Below are 26763 nucleotides of genomic sequence, written 5' to 3'. Positions count from 1 at the left end.
GGAGAACTAGGAAGCTGTTACACCCGTTCAGTATGGATCTATCCCAGTTTTGTCACATGCGGAATCGAAGGAATTAGAATCAACAATAATTTCTTGTGGATTCTAGTTCTAGAACATAAAATTTCCAAAAATGAGCAAGGCAAGACAATCAATCAATTTCTTCTTGAAAAAATCAGGCTTATATTTTCCTCTTAATGCCTCAAGAAAAGATTAATCTTAAAAATTCTTCTAAAAATAGCTCTAGGATCCCTTGGAATTGCTTCAGAGTTAACATTTTGCAGAGACAGCAGGGAGTCCATCATTGACGTGACGTTTTGCAGTCTGTCGCTGGTGAGAAACATGATCTGGATAGTGATCTGGATCTCAATAGCAATCACCAAGCAATGCGGTACGGAACACGGCTACCGACGACTCGGAGAGGGATAAGGACTACGCGAAGATGGAAGACGAAGGACTTTTCCCGCAACATAATTGTACGTCTTACGAAGATGAAGACCAAGTCACCATTGCAGGTATGCAAGTCTCCAACGACGAGCTGTCATCAGTGGCGAAAGGTCTGAAGATGAAGAAAGCTCCGGGTCCGGATGGAATTCCAAACGTGACTCTAAAAATTGCGATACTGGCGTTTCCAGAATTGTTCAGGATGCTGCTACAGAAATGGCTAGCAGATGGCTACTTTCCGGATAAGTGGAAGATCCAGAAACTGATGTTGTTGCCGAAATCAGAAAAACCGCCGAGGAATCCAGCTGAGCATCGTATAAGCCCATATGCCTGCTGGATACACTGGGGAAGCTTCTGGAAAGGATTGTTCTTAATAGGCTGACATTGTTTACGGAGGGCGAGATCGGCTTATCGGAGAAGCAGTTCGGATTCCGAAAAGGCAATGGATGGATGCAATGAAGGCAGTCGTTGAAGTTGCAGAGAAAGCACCCAAGAGAAGAGGTGCGGCAACCGGTTCTGCGTAGTAGTAATGATTGACGCGTTTAACAATGCTAGCTGGGTAGCGCTACATGGAATGCGGGTCCCTGGCTATTTGTGAAGAATCCTTAAGAGCTAGTTCAAAAACCAGATTCTAGTTTACAAAACGAATTCGGTACAGAAGTCGATTAGCTTTGAGCTTTGAGACACCTAGGAGTGATGATCGACGACCGGTTGAATTTCAACACCCATGTATATAATTCCTGCGAAAAGGCGGCGTAAATGGTCTGGTCTGGTCTGCGCTTCCAAGGATCATACCGAACGTCGGTGGACCGAAACCGTACCTACCTGGATACCTGGTTGGCTACAGCGTCGATACACCTATTCATATTGTAGAACTCCATAATCGTCGGTCTTGGGCGATGTTCCTCCAGTTTCCATGAGCGTTCAAGGTCTCCAGGTCCGATTCCACTGCGTGTTCGCCAGCCAGCGACCGTATCATCCTCAATACTGATGTACGGAGTTCCAGCCTGGGAAGCTGCGCTCAAGACGAAACGTAATCGCAGGAAGTTGAATAGTATGTTTCGTCTAATGGCGAGTGCGAGTGCGTGCCGAACCATTTCATCGGGGGCGGTTTGCGTTATCGCTGGGATGATTCCAATCTGCATAACCCAAGCAGAGGATATCGATTGCTACCAACGGAGAGATACCAGAAATGTGAGGAAGGCGATGAGACTGACTCTATGGTGAAGTAGCAGCAGGAGTGGGACAATGCAGATAATGGAAGGTGGACCCACCGGCCCATCCCCAATGTGTCGACGCGGGTGAACAGGGAGCATTAGAGGTGAACATTTACCTCACTCTGTTACTATCCGGGCACAGCTGTTTCCGCCAATATCTGGACCGGTGTGGCCATTCGCCATCGCTATTCTGTCCGACGTGTATCAACGTAAAGGAGACTCCAGAGCACGGCTTATCGGAGGTCCGAGGTTTGCGGAAGCACGTACAAAGAATATCTGCCCTAAGAGCGGACAACATCGCAGAGCGAATGTATCACGATGAAGATACGTGGAATATGGTAAGCAGAGTAGTGACGCAAATACAGCTGCAGCGTTGATGGCGAAGGGACCAGCAAATAAGCGTCGACTCGGAGAAAAATCCAGCGCAGTGAGCAGTGTTTGGCCTCGGGTCGCCTCGGCTGCCAACTGGAATCGTCGGACCGACCTCTGCACTCAAACCGCCAACCTACTGAGGAAAGAAGAAGAAAGCGCTTCGGGTATGTAAGGCACCGCCAGTGCGGACGTCATCCACCACCGGAACTCGGACCACCTCTGCAACCCGAAGACGAAGTCGACGCAATACGCGAAAGCGTCCCCTGCGATAGCCGCCGGTAGTTGGGGCACCATCAGTGCAGAAGTTTCCTTCATCGGAACCGGGGGGAGTCAAGAGGATTCGAGTTAAGAAGATTGTAGCACGACCGCCGAGAAATCGTGACAACGTAGCAGTGCATCTCAGCCAGACAGTCGGCGAACTAGCCTAAGCTAGGGGCCGAAATTTTAGAAGAAGTGCATGAGCACAGGTATATAACACTATGGGTCTCCGGGCCTCTTCTATCAAAAGTTCAGTTTTGGAGTCATTCTATAGCCTTCACGTAAACTTTGTATACGAGAAAAGCAAGAAGGAAGGAATAAAAAAACCTCGGATTTGTTGAAGAATGTTTTAAACATCCTCAATATTTTCCGAAAATTGTATTGTTGCACCCTCAAATTATTATTTTTGGGCATTAAAATCCAAGGGGGAAGAGACATAATTGTTTTTAAATATTTGTATCGGCCTAAACTCATTTGAGTAGTGAAAAACCGACATAAGAATAGTAGTTTAGTTACATGACTTCATAATATTTTGAAGCACATAAATAATACCTAATGTTTTGTAAGGTTCAAAACATATATAAAAATATATTATGGTCCTCCTTGCGGTAAAACGCGCGGCTACAAAGGAAGACCATGCTGAGGGTGGCTGGGTTCGATTCCCGGTGCCGGTCTAGGCAATTTTTGGATTGGAAATTGTCTCGACTTCCCTGGGCATAAAAGTATCATCGTGCTACCCTCGTGATATACGAATGCAAAAATGGTAACCTGGCTTAGAAACCTCGCATTTTATAACTGTAGAAGTGCTAAATGAACACTAAGCTGCGAGGCGGCTCTGTCGCAGTGTGGGGATGTTATGCCAATAAGAAGAAGAAGAAGAAGATGGTCCTTGTTCATCTTGGTCCTAGGGGGTGGCGATTTCGTCTCATATACAGTCGACTCTCTACATCTCGATGTTCTATATCTCGATATCTCTCCCTATGTCGATGGTTTCCTCGGTCTCTTCAATCTACATACATTTTGCCATTCTACATCTCGATATCTCTCTATCTCTTTGTTTGATCATATTTTGTTCTAGATTCACTCTCCTTATGTCGATAAGTTTAAATTTTCAGGCTATTAGACCATCTTTGGACAATAGCAAACATATCAACAACAAGAAATTACATTTGTTTTGTTGTCGTTTTTCGTAGCAACGAGTTTTTTTGGATCTAGTTCTCATTCCAATTTTCCTTCAATTGCTCGATATCTCCCTATCTGGAGAGGCGATTGTAAACGCCTCGAAAAACATATTTCCTAAAGCAAATTATTAAGTTGTTTAAACTTTAGTAATCAGTGTTTTGTCATGCTAATATAATAGGAAAAACACAAAATAGATGACTAAGGAACACATTTTCAATATGCGGCGGATTTTTAGAATTAGGAATTAGGAAGAATTAGGAAAGCCAGAGCTCAGGTTAGCGAATTTGCCCCACGTTCTCCTACTCATGCAATTGGCGGGCATGGGGCACTGCACGGACTGCTTTGTCTCTTTTTCGCTGCAAAGAAATTAGAAAACAACAAAAGAGATTTTTTCGTGCAGTGCCCCAGGATGCCTTTTTGAAGGGGAGAGGGGGGGGGTCTGACTTGTCAATATCCCCCAGTCAGCCATCTTGGATTTTTGTATGGGATTAAAATTATTGTTTCCTCCCGCACTGGTTATTCTCATCTACTGACGAAGTCGTATAACCAATACATACGAAAGGGCCTTGCAGTGCCCTATTGACTTCTCCAAAGCCAGAATCACCAACACTAATATCACTGTGTAGCAGTGGCGCCGGGAGTAGTAGGACATGTCCTACGCATGAATTTGCCTGGGTGGGACAGTCAAAGCATTGTCCCACCCATGATTATGGTAAGATCATATGAAGTCATTTACTGGCAAGAATCGTGTGTTATCAAATGATGTTTCTCGATCATTTAGTAGTTTGTGAATAACTCATTCCACAGGCTAAATTCCAAAATGTGTTGTACGCTGGACTTTTAGCGTGAAGGTTTTTCTACAACTCTGCCTAGCAAGTCATTCTTTGAATTCCACTAATAACGAAGTTAAAGCGCTAGTTGTAGTAACTTATAAAAGATAACCAAATATCAATCATTTAGTTTAGTTGCTGCAACTAGTGCAAACAACGAACTATTAGGCAGAGTTGTAGAAAACCTTCGCACTAGAAGTTCACCATACTACATATTTTGGAATTCAGCTGAAATGAGTTATTGACAAACTACTAAATGATCGAACCCAGATTAATAAATGATCGAAAATATCTTTGATCTAAAAGTTTTCCAGAGGTAAAAGAACAGTTGTTAAAATCAGCAAATGCGAATAATCAAACGAAAATAATGATAAATAAAGTACGTTTAAATGGATTATTAGATACCCGTGGAAAAAAAAAGTTTTCATTAAACCTCAGAAAATTCATTGAAAACTGGAAAAAAAACACGTAAATCCTGAGCTCCCATTAATATTCTCAGACAATCATATGATTTCTTGGATGTTCGCTTTAAATTGGTAGATCCACAACATTATCTGAAGGTTAATAAAAAATCAAGTAAATTGATTGAACCCATTAAATATTTTTACAAATTTCTGTGATCCATGCCTTCTATTGGAAGCTTTTAAAAATGTTCGATAATCGTAAGAATTCAAAGATGTATGTCATGCTTCTTAGCAATCCTTACACAATTTTCGAAAAACAATATTTGTCCTGAAAATCGTGGAAAATTTCTCTTTAAGTCCTGATTATTTTTATAACTGATCAAGTTGCTGCCGCCTCAGCAAACATCGGGAGCTCATAGAGCGCTTATTTAGCCAAAAATAGTCTTCTTCAGCTAAAAACTAGCTTATTCAGCTCAAATTGTTTGTTGGGGCAAGCATATCTGTCTCATAAGGATATGAATGGACAGTAACTGTTGTGCCAATATTGGTAAAATGTGCATCGATTCCGAAACAAACTCAGTGATCTTGTGGCAACCGCTACTGCCTATAAGCAGTATGTCGTGGGTTCAATCGTTCAAATTTAAGCTCGTTCCTTTCCTAATATGTATGTCTTAGTTCTTTCTGTGTTTCACGTTATATCAAAATGATTCCTACTGTTATACCTTCCACACTAATAGCTACAAAACCTCCCGTGGCACCTTCGATAGGTCGAATAGTTTTCTGCACTGTGGAAACGAATGCAGTTCTCTGTGTAAATGGATGGAAGTGGTCATAAAGTCTATGCTTGTAATACTCACAAATTTGTGTGAATCGATTTTAAGCTAATGCTAATACCAGAAATCGACATTTCACATTTGTCCTACCCATGACTCGGAACGTGGATGCGCCTCTGCTGTGTAGGATGTATAAATTAAAAGTGGGTGGTAATCCTGTTGCAGAAAAAACATCACAAACACTTCGAGAAGAATACAGCGGAATTGTAAGTCGAAATTAATTCGGGTTTTTATTTATTTTCTTCGGGAAATTCCTCGAAATTTTCTCAGGAAATTCTACGGAAATTTTTCGAGAAATTTTCCTCAGGAAATTCTAAAGAGTTTCCTCGTCAAATTCTTTACATTTTTTTTGGAAAACTCCCTTGGGATTTTTATCGGAATTTCCTTAAAAATTCTTCTGAATTTCCGTGGCAAATTATTCGAAACTTCCACTTCGAATTTTTCGAAATTACTATGCAAACTCTTTGAGAAACTAAACAGAATTTCCTTTGGAGATTCTACGGAACTTTTTCTGGAAGTTCTTCAAAATTTCGTTGCCAAAGGGGCGCTGCCGATAGTAGTAATTCTCATGATTTTATTATTCCTGCTAAGACTTGAATCAAAGATCCTTCCCTTTCTTGATTTCTGATAGCATTCTAGTATTCGTTTTGTTAAGAAAAACAAGAGTATCACTAGTTTCCAATCCAATCCTATTTCCAAAGATCTGGAATTTCTGCAACTTTAGAATAGTTTCTTCAAAATATATATTTCAGATTCGTGGCAGTAGATTGAATTCAAGGTTTGGTTATCAAATACCCCCCAACAATGTTTATACTTTGAAAATACACCGGAAGCAATACATAGTTTTCAAATGTTGAAAATATATTAAATTAGGTATGTTTTCCTCGTCTTCCTCATGGATTTTTTTAATTAAAAAAGTTTGATTAAAAAACCACTGCCGCTCCAAAATGATTTTAAAATCGAAATTCTGATATCCGGAATAAATCCTGTTCTTTTGAGAATATTAATAATATTGTAAAAATCGTGGAGTTAAAAAGCAATTCCTATAATATTAATTAAGGTCTCGAGATTTCCAATGATTTAAATTTTTTAACAAAAATAAAGCTTTTTACAAATTACTGAAATCCGGTACAGGTACATTTATAATTACTGAGAAAACAAAAAACTAGCATCCTTTAAATAATTCTTGTAAAACACTGTTATAATGAAACTCACTCTGATGTCGATTATACAGATAAAAAAAAAACTTTTGCCCCGTAAAGTGGGCCTAACCAAATAAATGAACTTGTAAACAAAACTCATTCAAAATACACATCAGAAGGTTTCAAATAAACCCATAATTATTTCAAGAAAGCAAATAAAAAATACAACGAATTGGTATACAGTAAACTCTTCATGAGTCGATGTTCTTTGGCTCGATATCGACTCATGGAAGCAAATTTTGCCATACTGAAAAAATATTTTCTGGGTTACTGTGATGGTCCCTGCAAACAGCTACCCGAGGTTTTTCTACTCCACATCTCGATATTTCCATGTGTCGATGGTCCCTTCAATATCGACTCAGGAAGTTATTTAGGCTTTCACGATCTGTCAGATGCATCTAGCAGCGTTTTGTGTGAAAGTATTGGAATCCCATATATTATAATTGATTTGCATTACCTTTATTTTACGAAGACTGTTTCCCTTTGAAACATATTCTAAAATAACCGGCCACATAAGATTAAGTCTCGTTTCAGGCTAGAACAGGAAATGGACTTATATGCCGTTTTCCAGGGTGGCCACTCAATTTTCATTTTGGAATTCCTGGTTTTTCCCGGTTCAATTTCTGCACTTTCCCGGCAAGTGTATCGAGAAAAGATATGATAGAGGAATGAGGTGTTGTATTCTTTTAACAAATCAATCTGTGGAACAACTATCCTTGTTTACGCGACATTTTTTGATCGTTTTATGTGACTTATATTCACCATCAAAATCTGTGGAATTGTATTTCAATACATCCAAAATAAGTCAAAGAAAACAATATGGTAATGTGTTAATAAACCGCCCGTTAAACAAATTCCGCTTTGACGCTTTTTTCAGTAACAGGCTTGGCAGTTATAAGGCAACCGCTCGTTCCTGCTCTATACGCCATGGGTTTAATTCCAGATCGTTTCCATCTCCATCCTATAGGTACCTTTATCTTGCCTATTCTAGCAGTCACTGTTAGAAGTGAATCAAAGCTATTTCTGCATTCGTTTTTTCATTTCTATACCATTGGCAACACGTTAATTAAAACGAATCTCTGGTAAGTGATAGAAGCATTGCTATCAATTATTTTTCATTGTAAATTCTTATTTGAAACGAGCTCATTATATAATTTTGATCTGAATTGTGATTAATATTTCAAAGATTTTTCAAGCAAAATATTTTTCTTGAAAAAACATTAAAGCGTTCTTCAGAAAAATAATAACAACTACCGAAAAAAGGAAGTTAAAGTTCTCATATCATAAAGCACTTTTATTCAATATGAGCTCAAGGCATTCGTATTCCGTTGTTATGAACTTGCTCAAAATAACGCCTTATCAAGTTAAAGAAAACATAACATGCTTTAGAAACTTGAGATAGGATTGATTTTAAAAAAAATAAATGATTTCAAAACGTTCATACTTAAAATCGGAATCATTATTCAAAAACGAGACAGCTCAAGAAATATTTTTGTCAGATTTCTCTGAGAATTTCAAAGCGGATTTTAAAATGCTCAATGTTTTTAGGGAAAGTATTTTATAAGAAATGGAGTGCCTTTCGCTAATGGTTTTACAGACCACCATGTATTCGAAAAAAATCCTAAATTCAGATATACTTCTAAGATTCCAGTTTAATATCTTAACTTTAGAATGTATTGTCTAAAATTAAGTGTGTTTTCTTGAATAGAAACTTTGTGTGTTTTCTTGAATTAGAAGTTTTAACTAAGAAACATATAACACTAAACAGATTCAAGAGCTAATGTATTAGTATTTCGAGAAAAAAGCTGGGATACGTGAAAGGATCTTAGAAGCAAAAGGGTTATCGATTATGATTTTTTCAATATTTGAACTGAAAATTTATTCCTGAAATTTCAGAAATCTCTGGCACTTGAGATTAGTTATTTATTTACAGTTCTCTGAAAATCTCCGATGTAAATATGTACATTATGTGGAAGATTTTGATTTGAGAAGTGTATTGAGATAACCACTTTTCTACGATGGGACTCAAACTCATAACCCTCAATACTGAGGGCAAAATCTTCCAGAAGACCGGAAAAAAATTTTTTTAAAAGATTGATAAATTTCTGTAAACATAATTCTTGAGCTAAGGCGTAATTTCCAAAACCTATGATTTTCAAGGAATTTCTCTGTTAATTTCTGTGTTATTATGCTGGAAACACCCCTGGCGTCCTATACTAGCACAAGGGGTTTGACAATAGCCACCATGTCCACGGACGGTAGCTCATTACCGTCCGTTGTTATTGTACGAAAATAAACATCATGTGTTTTGTTTACTATTTGTTTTGGTTAAATCTGAAAATTGTTTTCAAAATAATTTGCAAGATTTACATCTTTGACCATGGGAATTATGTTATTTGATGATAAAATATAATAAATTTACGAATTGGAGGGAATCTACAGGTGAAATCAAGCGCTACACGAAATCATTTTTCGTAACTTGTTGGCCCGCTCCGAATCAAACAAAAGATATTATTATTGTTTATACTGTGTTGAGCATCACAGTTGAAATGGTCCGGGGATGCAAATCGAACAACATTCATTAGTGAAATTGAAATGAAATAAATGGTGTGCTGAAAGATGTTTTAGGATTATATTTTCATGCTAGTATTATTTTTGAACAAATTGAAAAAGTGTAGCCAACAATATTTTGGATAAAATCCAGTTGCTTATAAAGGAACGATTCGGGAGAAGTACTTTTCAAAATGTATGCTGGACATATTCATGAAGATGTTTGCTACGCTGAGAAGCATCTCTTGCCACGGGGCTGGCTGGAAACGAAGAAATTATCCAACTGTTGAGAAACCACGGAAAAATGGGATTTCTGAATTTCTTATAAAATGTACATCCTAACAGAGGCGTCGCGTGATCAATTCTTCAACCTGTGCATTTTAATATTTTGAGAAAAACACAAAAAAGGTACCTGAAATGATAAACGAGTTATTTTCCAGCGCGTTTCTCAATAAGTTTTGCTTATTTTGTTGCATCTAACTGGTTCTTAGCTACTTCTTATTTTCTGAATTCACTCAAACTAAACTAAGCTTAAAAGTGATAGTTCGTAAAATTAAAAATTACTATCACAAGAATCGTTTTCAATGTGACAAATAAGACATACATGTATTCGGAAATTATTGAGCTGGCACTTTCAATTCTAATTTGAGTTATTTCGTAAAATAAGACGAAGTTTTAAATAGAGAAAAGGAAATTGGACTATATCAATCATGCAAAGTTACTAATAATGACTTGTAATTAGCATGTCGCATCAGAAAAATAAAGTCTATACAATAAACAATGAAGTTCATAGCCTTAACTCTTCTCAATTAACAATTATTCTATTTACAATTTATTTCTTTGATCAATATTCTGGAATGGACAGATGTCGAACAATTTTCCGTCCATCAGCATGGACATTCCCTTATAAAATTTGTCTTAAATTTGTGTGGACCATCGACATTTGATGTACCCCCCTCCCTAACTAAATATATAGGATTTCTCGAAAAAAAACCTTCAGAAATAAATTTCTTTGAAAATGTTGACCCGTTTCATTTTCGGTAATTCTGATTTTCATCAGAAGATGCTTACATTATGTTAATATTGTTACTGCAAACGTTTATTAGAGATGAAAATTTCTGTTTAAATTGAGCTAATGTCGCGCTAGTATTATCGGACAGTACATTGCCGCCAGGATTAGTGGATATGTAAACTAGTCATCCTATTCAATATCAAATATCAAAAGCGCTTTTGCTTCGCGGTGCTCATTCAACGCGTAACTTTCGTTATGGAACGCTTTGAGGGAGCAGAAATGTGCGCGCTTTACTCTTCTCTTTCGATTTTTTCCGATTGCGCTCTCTTCATCGAATCGCGCATGCGCTGTTTGAAGCGGTTCTCGATAGGCACCAAACCGCACGCTAAAAATGAACTACTCAAAATTGAGTCGAATCCGACTCATTTTCATTAAAAACGGGACAACTCAAAATTTGAGTAAAAGATACTACTTCAATAAAATGATGATTTCGCGAAAGTTAAGCTTGGCATTCCATCTACTTTTAATACGACAGATGAGAATCAAGTTTATCTATCTATCTAAGTGCATTTTACGACAAACGAATTCCTAGTTTAAGCACTATCATCACTTTATTGAAGTAGCATCTTTTACTCAAATTTTGAGTTGTCCTGTTTTTAATGAAATGAGTCGGATTCGACTCAATTTTGAGTAGTTCATTTTAGCGTGCGTGTACTGCCTGCGAGGAACGCTTTGACTACCTATACATCGCCGATTGCGGTTAGAGCAGATGATCCACACATACAAAATAATGCGTGTATGATGCATGACAAAGCGTTTTCAGCTGAAAGTTCCGTGTTGAATCAACATGTGGTGCCGGTGGGTCGATTCGGTATCGTAAAGAAAAACATAACGCGCCCCCATCGCAGCATTTGGTTGCCTCACATTACATGCAGCCTATAAAAAACCACCGTTTATGTATCTAATAGTCAAATTTGCATCGAACATCTATCAAATGCACATAATTCAAATATATGTTTGGATTAGAAAGATAAAAAACCTATCGAGAGTTTAAATGTTGGGGATAGAATTGCCACATGTGCAGTGCACAGGTTGCACATGCGGACGCGACGCCTCTGCATCCTAATAAAAAAACTATAACAATTTGATAGCAAAACTCATTCAAACAGCATTTCATGAATATTAGAATTTAAATAAAATGTAAACAATTATCTGAAAAATTGTTTTAAAAACAGACAAGAAGTTAATTAGTTGATTATAGCTTTTATTTATTTAACCTAGGTTTATATGTACACTGATATACATAAGTATTCGTCATGCTTTCATAGTAATCAATCTGAATTTATGCGAATACTTTTGCCCATCAGTGTATAAGCCAGGCACTAGACTAAAACTGTGTCCCATCCCAAGACGTCGAGGACCCATGGAGTGTACATTAATCTTCTTAGCAAAGTCACTCCCAACGATTCGTCTGAATGTGAAACGGTTGGTACGGCTGTCTCCGTTTCTTCCTTTCGTAGATTCAAAACTCTTGAGCATGTTATTTATTAGTAAATAATCTGCTTGCCGGGGAGTACTGGATTTTCTCCCAAACTCAAGCCTGCACGGTGGGCCTGGCCGTTTTAATACTTGTGTTATATTTATGATATGCTGCAAATATTAATACAGACAAGAAAATGCTCGGGGACACAACCGACATTTCCAGGATGCTTTTCAATACTGGCTGTGCATGTGCTAAGACAAGACAAGACAAGACAAGACAGACTAGAAGTTAATTAGTTGACTATAGATTTTATTTAGTCTATCGAAACAAAACTAAAAATCAAATTCCCGGTTTTTGCCGGTTCTATCTGATTCCCAATTAATTCACGGTTTTCCCGGTTCAGTGGCCACCCTGCGTTTTCATTTTTCTATCCTTTACCTTCAACTTGACTATTCTAGTAGTAACGACTGTTAAATAACAAAGCATTCGTTTAGTTAACTGATAATGTTGATGAAGATTTATTGTAGGAAGGTTCCCAATTTATAAATAAATAAATAAATAAATATAGAATTTGAAAGGGAGAAAATTTAGGGGAAAAATCAATGTAAATTCATAGCAATTTGCCATGCAAATTCATGGTGATTCCAAGTAGAAAGACAGGGCAATTCTCTGTGAAAATTCAAAGGATTTTACTGTAGAAATTTAGTGAAATTTAAAACGAATTTCTTTTAGAAAGTTGGAAGAATTTGCGGTGAAAATTTAAAAGAACTGCTTGTGGAAATCCAAAAGAATTCCGAAGAATTCTTGTAGAAATTTTTAGGAATTTACTTTGAAAATTTAGTAGATTTTTTTTTGTGGAAGTAGAAAAATGGCTTGGAATTTCAAAAGTTGCTGAGGGATTTTCAGTTGAATGGGAGATTTTATGTGGAAAATAAGAGGAATTTCATGAAGCTTCAAAACTATGAAAAATACACTTTGGAAATAGAAAAAGTTTCCGTGAAATTTCAAAACAATTTCACGTGAAAATTTGAGATAAAATTTTAGTAGTTCGTGGAAATGCAATAGAATTTTTGTTGAAAATCTGAAAACAAAAATAAATAGGACTTCTAAAGATTTTTTGACATTGTTGATATTTCATGATTATCGGTGAATGCTTACAAAAGTCAAGACAAATATGCTGATCCATTATAGAATCAATCTAGGTTTTAAATATTCCAGTGTATCGAATGCCAATGCAATGGCAAGGATTTATAAAAACATTCCAAAAACACAACTCACCGTATCTGCAACAACACCCAGTTGAGAGCCGAGGTGATGATGATGATGATTATCGCAGTCACTCACAACTGAGGACCAAGTTCTCACTCTCCTGTCTCTTCCAGTTTACTGCTTCTGCTTCGTCGTACCACCGCGTGCCACTATCCACCACCCCCGCACACTTAGCAGTAAACACAAAAACACCCAACACTATTCCTCCTTCCTTTTCTAGCACACGCTGATCGTATAGCTGATTCACACCATCCAAATGGAACTCTTCAAATTTGCTGATGCTGCTGCTTACGCACACACTCTCATTCGAGGGTAGCACTTTCGGCTCTGATCGGAAAATTCCTCACTTTTCACCAAACGAAAAATGCACTTTCCACCGCTGTAAACACGACACCTTCACCGTTCCGAGCTTGCGACGGGATGCACCTACGCGGATTCACTTGTTCCTTTGGTCGCCGATGTAATATTGCACAATTTTTCAACGAAAAACTGGACCGACAGTAGGAGCGCAGTCGATGAACATCACTTATTCCGAGAGAGAAGTCGCCATTTGTATGGTGTTTGCTGTTGCCAGACAAGGAGGTCCAAGCTTGAAGTGAAAGGAAATAAGCTGACGAGTGCGACAAAAGATGAGTGCTTGTTTGACGTTTGACTTGTTTGACGTTTTTGACGTCACGTATGAAAAAGAGTATGACCTGTTTTTAATTGCTTTATCTTTTCCGTGTACTTTTTTGTTTGTTTTGGTCTTTTTGATCTTCCTTTTTGCTTTGCATTCTCATCTCATGTCACCTGCTTCACATGCGTGGACTTGGGTGCGGAAAATCAAAAACCTGTAGAAGATAGCCAGCAGTTTTTTGCGAAAAATATGATCCACTGAATCTAGTGCTTGTGTTGATACGGTTCCGAAGCATGAGAATATGGTAAGACCTTCAAATATGCTTATTCTATTGATCCTAACATAATGCTCCCCAGCATCGCTTCGGATTTCTTCTACCCGAACATGGGTGGAGTGGAGGAACACATCTTCAATCTGTCCCAATGTTTGCTCTCCCGTGGTCACAAAGTGATAATCGTGACCCATTCGTACGGTGACCGGAAGGGTATCCGCTACATGACCAACGGGCTGAAGGTGTATTACATTCCCATAAAGGTATTCTACAATCAAGTCATCCTGCCGACCATGATCTGCAATATTCCACTGCTGCGATACATTTTGATCCGCGAACAAATCGAAATTGTCCACGGCCATTCGGCATTCAGCACGCTAGCACACGAAGCAATGAACGTAGGACAACTGCTTGGATTGAGGGTAAGAATATTTAAATTCGGATGTCTTTTCTTTGAATAATTCCAATTAACAAATTGTAGTCAGTGTTTACCGATCACAGTCTCTTCGGCTTCGCGGATTTATCTGCCGTGGTGACTAACAAATTTCTGGAGATTTCCCTCGCGAATTGCAATCACTGCATTTGTGTATCTCATACGGGTAAGCTTTCTTTCCATTCGACGAATTCGTCAATCGTCTGTCTATGTGCATGTGTGTCTGTTTTGTAGTATTACATTTTTTATATTACTGGTTCTTCAATTAGTCACTTCAGTCAAATTTTGAGGATATAGGTATTACAATCGAAAACTTTTTCATCGGGAAAGACTTATTTGTTTGATTATCATAAATATAAAGAGACGGACAATCACTTTTCAAGACTAGCTTGAACTCTTTATCTCCAGCATTAGAAAAACCGAAGAACATCCGGCAACAGACCCAGAAGTCCATAAAACACAGTTTAGGCACCTCAGCCACATGCATATTCGGTTTACGACAGCTACAAAACTCACATTTTTTGCATTATTAGGGAAAGCTCTGTACATCAATCGTATTTATTAAGATTAGGAAATCTCTATATTCCGAATAATGATCAAATTATGTATTTATATTCACATTTCAGGTAAAGAAAATACGGTGCTTCGAGCCAAAGTACACCAGGATAAGGTCTCGGTGATACCAAATGCTGTTGACACGGCACACTTCACCCCGAACCCGTGCCAACGACCAATGGATCCGGACCGAATCAATGTGGTGGTAGTCTCGCGATTAGTTTACCGCAAAGGAGTCGATCTGTTGGCAGGAATTTTACCAAAGCTCAAACATTGTCCCAACATCCACTTCATTGTGGGGGGCGATGGACCGAAGCGGGCGTTGCTGGAGGAGATTCGCGAGAAGAATAACATGCAGGACCGGGTAACGATGCTGGGTGCGTTGGAGCACAGTCAAGTGAGGGATGTTCTCGCGCAAGGGCACATTTTTTTGAATACCTCCTTGACTGAGGCTTACTGCATGGCAATAGTGGAGGCGGCTTCCTGCGGAATGCAAGTGGTTTCCACGCGGGTTGGAGGAATCCCGGAAGTGCTACCGGACAGTTTAATCATTCTGACGGAACCAACGGTAGAGTCCGTGTATCGTGGCTTGATGGTTGCTATTAGAAGAGAAGCTGAGAAGAAACATATTGGATACATGTATCTTAACGGCAGTATAGATGGCACGATAGGAGTGTGTCGCGATTTGAAAAGATGTGTGGCGCCTTGTCCTTTTGAGAGGAACAACATTGTAGCAAATTTGTATAATTGGGATAACGTTACTGGACGGACGGAGAAAGTTTATCGGAAGGTACTGCAAGAAAAGGAATCCAGCTTAGGAAAAATGATGGCCAAGTAAGTAAATATATTGTTTACCTCCACAACAGGCTTTGAACTCTATAGCCTTAGATTACATTTATCATAATCCTAAATGGTGTTTTGCCATTTAATCGTTCGTTGGACATCTCTTGTCATTAAACGAGCTAAAACTAGACCATTTAAATCAGTGGTCCTCAAAGTGTGGTCCACGGGTCGCATGCTGCTCTTGAAGCCTTTTCATGAGACCCGCAAAGGATTTCTACATGTGGCCCATCGATAAGCATTATGTATATGATAGAAAAAGCTTTTTATCGTTCCTAATATTTCGGTGTACACAACAAAAAAAGTTTATCTTTTGAATATATGATTTCTATCTTTAAAAGTATTGTTGCTTTCGAAGCAACGAAAATTTGCGGTTTTCTAACACCACAAAATGCAATCCAGATTTGTTTTGAATTGTACATTGTGGGTAAGGTGCGGTTAAAAAATCCCTGAGGAGAACAAAATTTATTATATCTTTGTCAATTCGAACTTTTGATAGAAATCCCGGAGACCCATAGTGTTATATACCATTCTACTCAGCTCGATGAGCTGAACAAATGTCTGTCCGTCCATGTGCGTGTGTGTGTGTGTGTGTGTGTATGTGTGTGCGTGTGTGTGCACAAAATGCCATAAAAAACATTAGCCAAATTTTCACATAGAAACTCTTAACCGATTTTCTTGCAACAAGTTGCATCCGACAGAGACTAAAACGCTGTTGATCACTATTAAATTTCATAATAATTGAAAATTGCAAAAAATAGATAATATTAAAATAGTGATAAGACATTTAGTCACATAGAACAATAATGTGTTATGAAAAATGCCTTGCATCTATGAATATTTCTCCCATTAAGAGTTTCATCGTACTATAAAGATGCTCGTGTTGCACGCATTTAGGCGTAGGTATGCTCTTCGTTCAGTTTCATAGTACTATGAAGTTGTCCGAAAGTCAAAATTCGAACATAGGAAATTCGATAAACTTTTGGCAGCGCCATCTGTCGTCTACTAGTGTAAATTTTCTATCATAACATTAGACCGTGTAACTGTTTTGCCTTTCTTGTACATCATCGAGGTGTAATACTTGTGACAGATATATGATGCGAAAATCACTGTACAGCTTAAAATCATATATCTGTCACACAGAATCACGGTGGTATTACCCGAGCAATGATGATTCTACGCTGATACGTACCCTGCTCTGCGCCCGTTGTATACAACGTTACAGGTACAGCGCAAAGCAATTTTGAATGCAAGCCAGAGTGGCCAGATTATATTTCGATAAATCGGTAACTTGACTATAGAAAAATCAGTAGTTATCGGTGTCGAAATTTCCCGTTGGCTCTGCAGCCAACAGTGGTCGTGGCGGTAAAGTGCTCCGCTGCTGCTTATCCTCCATAATGGCTTGAAAAATTATTTAATTAACTCTTGTACTATTTGGAAAACTTTTCCAAACAGTATAAGATGTTGCTAACATTAGAATCCATTTCGGAAAAGGAAATGGATCCTAATGTTATTTAAGAAAATTATTCGGATTAACTCCATGTGCTCTTTTCTTTTCCTGTGTAATAGTTCAGGGTAGAACTATGCCTTACCTAAGTTAGGCGTACGACGAATGGGATTTGCCTCGACCCGCCCGTCACCACGTCCGGTATGCGAATGACCCGTGGTGCGGAAGCACCACTGGTTATATACCCTTGCTCGCCGGGGGAGGGGAGGGCTCGACGATGTTGCTGCTGGGTGGGGAAACCTCGACCCACTGTTGCTCGACCCGCTCGTCACGACGTCTGGTATGCGAATGACCCGTGGTGCGGAAGCACCACTGGTTATATACCCTTGCTCGCCGGGGGAGGGGAGGGCTCGACGATGTTGCTGCTGGGTGGAAACCTCGACCCACTGTTGCTCGACCCGTTCGTCACGACGTCCGATGAATGAATGAGTCTCAGTACGGTACTACCGCGTGTTTTATAATTGGAAAGCGAGCACAACAGGCTCCGCCTCTTTTAAAGAATGCTGTGTTGTGGCACTCCTGCGAATGCCAATAATAGCATGACAACCGTTAAATCAATCAGGGAATATTACATAGAGATGCTTTCATCTGGATTTTCATTTTCATTGAATTGCAAAAGCTTTCATTCATTTGTAATTTAAATTTATTTTATTATGTCTTTTTATCTACAATACTCTTCTCCTCTACTCTTGCTTCTTAAATTATGTCTTAATTACGTTACTGTATATTGTATATTTATTATTGTGTTATTAGATTTTGTTTATCCATTTTATTAAGATTATTTCTACCATATATTATAAATATATATATATATTTTTTTCTCTTGTTCTCGTTGTGAGCGCTTTGTTCCGGTCTCGTGTAGCAAATCCAGTTGAAGTTACTGTGCCTGGGAAAAACAATAAAAAATAATTCTTTTTTTTTTTTTTTGTGTACCTTAAACACGTTACATGTTTCTTACTATTCAATTCGATTTCTTCATTGTGCGTACTGGTTCGAGTGTCATGTCGTCGTCGTCTCAAGAAGGTTGTATCTAAGGAGATTCAAATGTATGTTATTGTTACCAACCAACGAACTGTAAGTGCATGCTTTACATCTATTTACCTATTCAAATATGTTATAAAGCACCATATCCTTGAATCTGTTTGGCAATTTGGTTTGTCGAGTTGGGCGTAGGTTAATATATTCTTCAGCGCTTTCCTTTTCATGAGATTCAGGCGTTGGAATAAGTACATCTTGACTTGGGTCTGTGTTATGTAGCTTTTCAATCTCTTGATCCGCGAATGAACTTTCTTCAGAACTTTCAATACAATTAGGTACTTTCTTTACATCTTGAGCATTGCGCGAGTATTGGACACCCGCGCGCTACGAAGTACGACCTTTGCCCCATCTCTTGCAATAATGGTGAATCGTTCAGACGAGAATGTTGGATCCGATTTCTGTTTCTTCTGGTGCGCTATTAATACAGCGTCGCCTACCTGAATATCGGAGAACTTAGCTCCCCTGCGTTCGTCAGCGTATTTCTTGCTCTGAAGCTTTGACTCAGCATCTTTCTGTTGAATGTCGGCGCGATCTAATGTTTCTGGGGAGTGCGTATCCCATAGACATGGAAAAGTTCCACGGAATTTCCAGCCCACTAACAATTCAAACGGAGTTACTCCTAACCGAGATAAGGGCCTAACTTTGTTGTGTGTGTGAACGTATTGTTCTAATGCTTTCCTCCAATTTACATTGTCCAAACGGGCTGCTGCTAAGGTCTTTTTAATACCAGTATTTTGTCTCTCTACCGAGCCATTAGATTGAGCACTCAATGGAATCGACTTACGGATTTTTACTCCTCGATTCTCCCAAGTTGCAATGAATTTCTCGCTCTGGAAAGGTGGACCGTTGTCGCTCTGGATTGCCATAGGGTAACCCCACACTTCGAATATCTTTGTTAAAGCAGCGTTTGTAGAGTCTGCATCCATGTGTTTCATCTCGATTACGTGGATAAATCTTGAATAGGTATCAACTACTACCAGAAATTCTCCGAATCCGAAATCTTTATCAGTGAAAAAATCAATTTGCAAGATTTCCCACGGTCCTTGTGGCAGTTCCCTACTAGTGAGTGGAAGTGGTGCGTTTTTCTTTGATAATCTAAGGCAGGTTTCACATGCCTCTATATGCTTCTGCACGTCTTTGCTCATTCCGGGCCACCAGAAATGGTTTCGTAGAATACGTTTCATCGAAGCTGCTCCCATATGGCCTTGATGTGCCAATTCAATCGCTTTTGATCTTAAATTGGATGGAAGAATTACGCGATCTTCTTTGAAGATCAAAGCGCCTAGAGTCCGCAAATGCTTGGCTTGACATTCATATGCTCGCAACTCTCCAGTCCATTCTTTAGATATCAAAGATTCACGAATATTAATTTGCTCTCTGTCTGATTCTGCTTCTGTTTCAATTTGATTCCAATTAATTTCCATATTTCCTGTATCCAACACGAACAGCAGGTGTCCTTCCGATGAATCATCAAAGGATTGGGAGGTCGTGTCTCGATGACCAGTCTCGAAAGCGCATCTGCGATATTCGTCTCTCCGGGGATACTCTCAACGGTAAAATTGTATGGTTGCAATCTGAGGGCCCATGCCTCTGCGCGACTTATGGCCCTTTTTCCTATTCGGTGCATGCCTCCAAAGATAAATTCATTTGATTTTGCATCGGTCCGGATTGTGAATGTTGTGCACAAAAGATAGTTCGAAAACTTTTCGACTCCCCAAACCATGGCCAATGCCTCTTTTTGGGTGTGCGGATATTTCTGTTCCGCAACAGACAAAGCCTTGGAAGCACATGCTATGACTCTCGGATCGGAATCCTCGTTGAATTGGACCAGTACAGCCCCTAGACCGTGTGGAGAGGCATCCACGTAGAGTTCTGTTCTGTGCGTCTGGCTGTAATAACCCAAAGTCTTTATTTTAGTCCAAGCAACACAGGTGAGATATTCGAATTCTTTATCTAAATCCTCAGACCAATAAAATTATCTGCTCGTGCTAGCTCCCTTAAACGCCATGTTCGATCTGCTCTATGTGGAATGAACCGATCAATGTAATTTATCAACCCAAGGAAACTTTTTACTTCATCCTGATTCTTAGGCTTGCGAAAATTTCTAATTGCTCGGATTTTTTCTTCTTCTACGCTCCATCCATTAGCAGACAGTTCAAATCCCAGAAAGGGGACCTCTTGCTGGTTGAGCAAACATTTACTCTCATTGATCTGGACGTTATGATCTTCGAAGCGTTTCATGACTTCTTTGAGATTTGCATCATGCTCTTCTTTAGTTGATCCGAAAACAAGCACATCGTCCAAATAGTTGACCGTACCATTACAACCTGATAGAATAACTGCCTGCATTACTTCTTGGAAAATGTCTGGCGCATTACAGAGTCCAAACGGAAGACGTCGACATCTATATAGAGCATCACCGGTAAAGAAATTCGTCAAGTGTCGGCAGCGTTCGTCCAGTTCAATATGAAAAAATGCATTCTTTAGGTCGATGGTTGAAAACCACCGGGCTCCATGAAGTTCCAATAATATTGATTCGAACGTAGGCATCTTGAATGGTGTTCGGTATATACATTTGTTCGGGCCTCTCAAGTCCACAACCAATCGAATGTCCTCTTTACCTTTTGGCACAACTAGTAATGAGGAACAGAATGAACGATCCATTTTTTCCGACACTGGCTCAATTATTCCGGAAGTCAACAGTTCGTCAAGTTTGAGTTGTACAAGTCTTTTGAATCCTGGTGGTATATGCGTATACACATTCCGCGCTGGGGGCATGTCTTTGTTATAGTGTAACAATACCGGAGGAACGTTGAATTTTGGGAATTCTGCACCTTTTTTGGAAACGTTGTTTACCGTAACTAATTCGCTCTTCCAATGATTATCGTAAGTTCCAACAGGCACTCTTAATCCAATGTCCAACAAGCTATATCGAGCTGCCGTGCTGAAACTCAGTAATGATCTCATTTCTTCAATAACATAGAACTTTTCCAAGTAAACTGGTCTATCATTGGAAACGTATAGTTTTGCAGAGAACGTTGCGATTACATTGATTTCTCCGTGCGAAGCGTAAGCACGAAGTGTTTTGTCCGATTTGTAACACAGATCATAGATTTCTTTGGCTTTAGATTGATCGCGAAGTATTTTATCCAGTGTTTTCTTGGTGATTGTGTTAACTTGTGCACCAGAGTCCACGAAAAATATCACACGTGTTTTAGCCACACGCCCGACTACATAGGCGTCTTCTTCTGCAGGGATATCATATGCTGGCAATGAGCATATTTTCCTATCAGGTTTATCTTCAGGTTTTGGGTTATCTATCGATTTCACGAGCTCCTAGAATTTATACAGTGTTACAAACGCATTTCATTTGCTTATACCAAGAGCTATCATATTCCCAATTGTTCGACAGTATTTTGGATATTTTAGTCAAGTTCCATACTTTGCTTACATGAAACGGCAAGAAATTCGTTTCTGATTATTAACGGCAATGCACCCACTCATACTGGGCGCGATTACATAATACGGTGCATGCGACGCTTTGTGTTGCAACGCAATTATTAGATTTGAAAGTTTATGAGAAATTGCCGCTCCGTTTCACGCATCGCAAGCCGTTTTGTTCTAAATACGACACTTCCAAGCAACACCCTTGCCACATAGGGGTTTCTGTGACTTATGTAACCCAATTTACATGTGAGCTGGTGAAACCAATCTGCTTGATTTGTGCTGCTCGGATTTGTTTCGATTTCTCTAATAGTTTATTAAGAGACAAAAATATAACTTCTTCTAGAAAAATTCAAGAATTATTTATTTAAACCAGTTTCTGTTTCACATCGAATAACAAAAAATCCAAATTACATTCGAACGTTCAATAAGATAGCTCAAACTGGTATATTCATTATTCCACGTCACTATCATGTACCTTTTCTCATCTTCTTCACCGTTTTGGGTGATTGCTGCTATTTTCGGCTTTGATTCTTCATCAGCTGGTTCGTTCAACTGACGCTTCTGACCTGCTCCTACCTGCGGTTGTGTTGCGCAAGTGCGAGCTAGATGCCCACGACGCTTGCAATTGTGGCACACCTTGTCCAAATTTGGACAATTAGAGGCCTCGTGGTATATGCTTGCACATCTCCAACACGAGCCGCGTGAAGAACCTTCGATGCTAGCCCGCTCTCGCTGATAAGTTCCTCTTCCTCGTTGATTCCCTCTGTATCTCGGTCCGGCACCACGACCCGGTCCACGACGAGACGCCGGTCGTGTATATGTGGATTGTGTTACGGTAGCAATAACCGAATTATTCTGACGGTTATGCTTTTGGTATTCTTGCTCGTTGAACAGTTCCATTTCACGATCTCGCACCATTTCGATCAAGCTGTTTAAGTCCCCTGGTTGACCCAGTTTCTATGGGCTAGTACACGGACTCGACTGTCGGCAGTACCCTTCACTATTGTACGTACTACAGCTTCCATTTCCTCATCACATTTATAGCCGCAAAGTTTGGCCGCTGCAGCAACGCGTCTAACAAAAGCAAGGTTGGATTCTCCGTCACGTTGCACCATGTTCATTAGTTTCCCCCGTTGTCCGATAATGTACGTTCTAGATCCAAAATATTGATCCAAACGGGCGATTGCATTGGAAAATGGGTGTACATTCATTTGGCATTTCCGGGACGGACGATGTTCCTTGCATTATTTCCAGTAACTTTGGGCCAGCCTTAATCCGAAAGATATCCATCTTTGCACGCTCGTCTTGAGCGCGAACAAGATTGAACGATGCAACCAACACCTCTTTCCAATGTTCGTATGCTTTTTTATCAATATCGGATTCACCTTCCGATGGGCTGCATTCAGGGATGTGTAATGACCCTAGGGACATATTGTTCATTGTGGCCAATATCGATGCGTTTTCTGATAGTACCGGTTGATTGGACTCGAACACTTCACTGGATCTGAAGTCGACTGAATCGTATGCCGCAGTTGTTGTAACTGATCCGCTTCCTTTTTCGGATCTTACAATAGCCAATTCGGACTTAAGGGCTTCAAGCTGCTCCATAAGCATTTTCTTTGTTACTTTGCCTTTGGATTTCCTGTCGAAAGGAAAAGAGAATAAAATTTGAGTTACTCTGTCTCGACTATCAGAGTACTGTCATAGTACATTGAAGGCATGGACACTCTGTCTCGACTACCAGAGCTCCTCATCTATAACGGATACTGCCTCGACTACAGTTCCGTTGCTCTTATCTGACGCTTTACAATGATACTTACTGCTTGGGAGGTACCGAAGTTCTGCTACCGGATGCGCCATTGTCGAAATTTCCCGTTGGCTCTGCAGCCAACAGTGGTCGGCGGTAAAGTGCTCCGCTGCTGCTTATCCTCCATAATGGCTTGAAAATTATTTAATTAACTCTTGTACTATTTGGAAAACTTTTCCAAACAGTATAAGATGTTGCTAACATTAGAATCCATTTCGGAAAAGGAAATGGATCCTAATGTTATTTAAGAAAATTATTCGGATTAACTCCATGTGCTCTTTTCTTTTCCTGTGTAATAGTTCAGGGTAGAACTATGCCTTACCTAAGTTAGGCGTACGACGAATGGGATTTGCCTCGACCCGCCCGTCACCACGTCCGGTATGCGAATGACCCGTGGTGCGGAAGCACCACTGGTTATATACCCTTGCTCGCCGGGGGAGGGGAGGGCTCGACGATGTTGCTGCTGGGTGGGGAAACCTCGACCCACTGTTGCTCGACCCGCTCGTCACGACGTCTGGTATGCGAATGACCCGTGGTGCGGAAGCACCACTGGTTATATACCCTTGCTCGCCGGGGGAGGGGAGGGCTCGACGATGTTGCTGCTGGGTGGGGAAACCTCGACCCACTGTTGCTCGACCCGTTCGTCACGACGTCTGGTATGCGAATGACCCGTGGTGCGGAAGCACCACTGGTTATATACCCTTGCTCGCCGGGGGAGGGGAGGGCTCGACGATGTTGCTGCTGGGTGGAAACCTCGACCCACTGTTGCTCGACCCGTTCGTCACGACGTCCGATGAATGAATGAGTCTCAGTACGGTACTACCGCGTGTTTTATAATTGGAAAGCGAGCACAACAGGCTCCGCCTCTTTTAAAGAATGCTGTGTTGTGGCACTCCTGCGAATGCCAATAATAGCATGACAACCGTTAAATCAATCAGGGAATATTACATAGAGATGCTTTCATCTGGATTTTCATTTTCATTGAATTGCAAAAGCTTTCATTCATTTGTAATTTAAATTTATTTTATTATGTCTTTTTATCTACAATCGGTAGGCCGGAAAAAGTATCAAATCCTATAGAATTATATATTATGCAACGTACACACCAGTCAAGCAGTTTGACGAACATTGACTCCGCCCCCAAGAAAACGCTTCGGTTGCTGCTTTGTTTGAACGTGTGTGAAGTTGTTCGAACAACCATTTGACAGTTGGTGGCTCGGTTGGAAAAAATTAAAACGGTTTGATTTTGGTTTGAGTTGTCGGGGGTGGAGTCAAGGTTCGCCGAACATGTTTGAGCATTTGTTGTGAAGTTGCACAAACCCCCATATATTTTTTGATGGTTGGTGCTCAAGTTGACGCTTCGGTCGTTTGTCTGATATTGTTGGTCGAATAAATTGATTGTTCGTGCCACTGTTGGTGAAACTTGATAGATGTTTGAATAAACGAGAGGTGGAGTCAATGTTGGTCAAACTGCTTGACCGTGTGTACGTTTCATTAAAGAAGCACTTTCCTCTTCCAAAATATGTCAATCTCATAATTGGGAAGTTAATTATTAAGAGCTATGTTTCGACAATCAAACCAATTCATTTTACAAATGTGGAACTTTTCTAAACAACGGAATTTAAAAACAAAATCTTCGATTTACTTGAGGTTCGAATACGCAGAAAATAGAACTAAGCGATATGTCAGCTTCAAGTATTTGAATCCCAACAGATTGGACTCGTTGGACTCCACACTTCAGAAATGTGAGATATTCAAAAGTGCGATATGTCAAAATCCTTTGTTCTCCCGGTTGTCGGAATCAGGTGAATCGTTGCTCACGGAAGAAGCAATTTGGAACAACCGTAGAATAATTAGAGAAATCTCTTCTCCTTAATTCAAGAATAGTTGGATCATCACATTTGGATTTACTTGAGAAATACCACACTTGTTTCTACGCTACAAATAAAAGCTTTCAATCAAATAGGAAATTCCAAATTTCAAAAAAAAAATCCGAAGGCAGTTAGGTTAAAATTTAGAGAAAACCGAAATTGCAACAAAAGCATGCTGGCAAAACATTCTTAGCTTCCTAAAAAATCTAATTAATGAAAGTAAAGGTTCGTTGAAAAATGACATTACTGGTAATTATTGAGCAAATCTGTTAAAGATATTCTAAAGTAATAGGTGCGGATTATCCTCAAATTATCTTTACCAAAGATGCAGTAATATTGCAAGCGACACGAAAGATAATTATTTAACACTCTGATCGAGTCTTTAATCTACTTCATGTGGATTGGACTGTGGATTTGATGCAAAATGTCATCATGACAGATAAGACAAAATTAATGTATGCACTGGAGATTCAACTAATCTGATAATCAATTGTCTGGGAATCAACTGGAATTATCATTTATAAGAAGGATTACTATGTTGACCATAGTTTTGTTTGGCGGGTTCAAAATCGGTAGTTCTCGGTAGGATTTTTGAAAAATCTGTAGTTTTCGATCCTTCGTCTGTGAATCGGTAGGTGAGTCAAAAATCGGTAGGACTACCGAGAAATCGGTAGGTCTGGCCACCCTGATGCAAGCAATGCTAGTAACGCATACATTGGCGCCATCTGGTTGCGGTCACTACCCATCATTGACGTTAAAACATAACAAGAAAAATGTTTTTTTTTCTTGTTGGAATATGAAAACGACCAATAAACTTGTTCGTCGGCGATATATTTGTATATTCCATTTTAATTCAAACTACTTATTTTACAAATTTATATGCAACATCATTTCACTAAACTTACTAAATGATTTGTTCAGTAGGCATATATTTATAAAAATATTATAACTGTTTGTCCTGGTTATACTTGATGACGTTCAATCATTTTCTTTTGCCATTATCAGATTTTTTTAATTCTGAGTTTCAGACAAGTTTGGAACGCTGATCTTTTTTCTTAGTTTCTTGTAATTATTTCTTATTAAAAGGAAACGTCAACATATTTTCTATTTATAATTGATCTAATTATTTCCCAACAAATAAATAAATATTTCATCGCCTACATGAACACTTTTTAAGTGTTTTATATTTGATTATCGATCAAAAAGATATTAGAAGATTAGAATAATGTTAGAATATTAGATTCAGCCTGCTTGATCAGAATTGCCCGGAAAATGTCCCGCATTACCACATGATGATTCTGTAAATTCTGGATAAGCTATGGAAT

At 39.3% G+C, this 26763-nt stretch overlaps 3 protein-coding genes across 5 annotated transcripts in view; 1 reads left to right on the top strand and 2 right to left on the bottom strand.

The window, feature by feature from the left end:
- Positions 1 to 13609, bottom strand: part of LOC134227075 (catenin delta-2-like) — a 122125-nt gene extending 108516 nt beyond the window's left edge. Inside the window, 1 exon segment of the mRNA XM_062708314.1 lies at positions 13063 to 13609. The gene's annotated coding sequence lies outside the window, so the exon portion shown is untranslated.
- A 199-nt stretch (positions 13610 to 13808) lies between these two features.
- LOC134227078 (phosphatidylinositol N-acetylglucosaminyltransferase subunit A-like) overlaps positions 13809 to 26763 on the top strand; it is a 31413-nt gene continuing 18458 nt past the window's right edge. The window contains exons 1-4 of the mRNA XM_062708321.1: positions 13809 to 13973; positions 14026 to 14362; positions 14422 to 14539; positions 15000 to 15762. Coding sequence (XP_062564305.1) covers positions 13963 to 13973; positions 14026 to 14362; positions 14422 to 14539; positions 15000 to 15762 — 1229 coding nt within the window. The 5' untranslated portion in view covers positions 13809 to 13962. The remainder of the gene's footprint in view (positions 13974 to 14025; positions 14363 to 14421; positions 14540 to 14999; positions 15763 to 26763) is intronic.
- On the bottom strand, positions 17090 to 19849 carry LOC134227079 (uncharacterized protein K02A2.6-like). Of its 3 annotated transcripts, XM_062708324.1 has the most exons (5): positions 18377 to 19849; positions 18234 to 18305; positions 17653 to 18161; positions 17361 to 17515; positions 17090 to 17210 (listed from the first exon to the last, which is right to left on the bottom strand). In XM_062708324.1, the coding sequence occupies exon 1, from the start codon at positions 19735 to 19737 to the stop codon at positions 18598 to 18600; it is 1140 nt and encodes a 379-aa protein (XP_062564308.1). In that variant the 5' UTR covers positions 19738 to 19849; the 3' UTR covers positions 17090 to 17210; positions 17361 to 17515; positions 17653 to 18161; positions 18234 to 18305; positions 18377 to 18597. The 3 variants fall into 3 exon arrangements, with proteins under 3 accessions (XP_062564308.1, XP_062564307.1, XP_062564306.1); XM_062708323.1 differs by having other exon boundaries at positions 17096 to 17515; positions 18223 to 18305; XM_062708322.1 differs by having other exon boundaries at positions 17096 to 17515.

This window comes from Armigeres subalbatus, chromosome 3, assembly GCF_024139115.2.
Source record: "Armigeres subalbatus isolate Guangzhou_Male chromosome 3, GZ_Asu_2, whole genome shotgun sequence".
In the NCBI taxonomy this organism is placed as follows: domain Eukaryota; kingdom Metazoa; phylum Arthropoda; class Insecta; order Diptera; family Culicidae; genus Armigeres; species Armigeres subalbatus.
This window is presented reverse-complemented; position numbering and strand designations above follow the sequence as displayed.

Coding starts and splice junctions, on each gene's coding strand:
- LOC134227079 (XM_062708324.1), bottom strand. CDS start 19,737: ATGGAAATTAATTGGAATCAAATTGAAACAGAAGCAGAATCAGACAGA.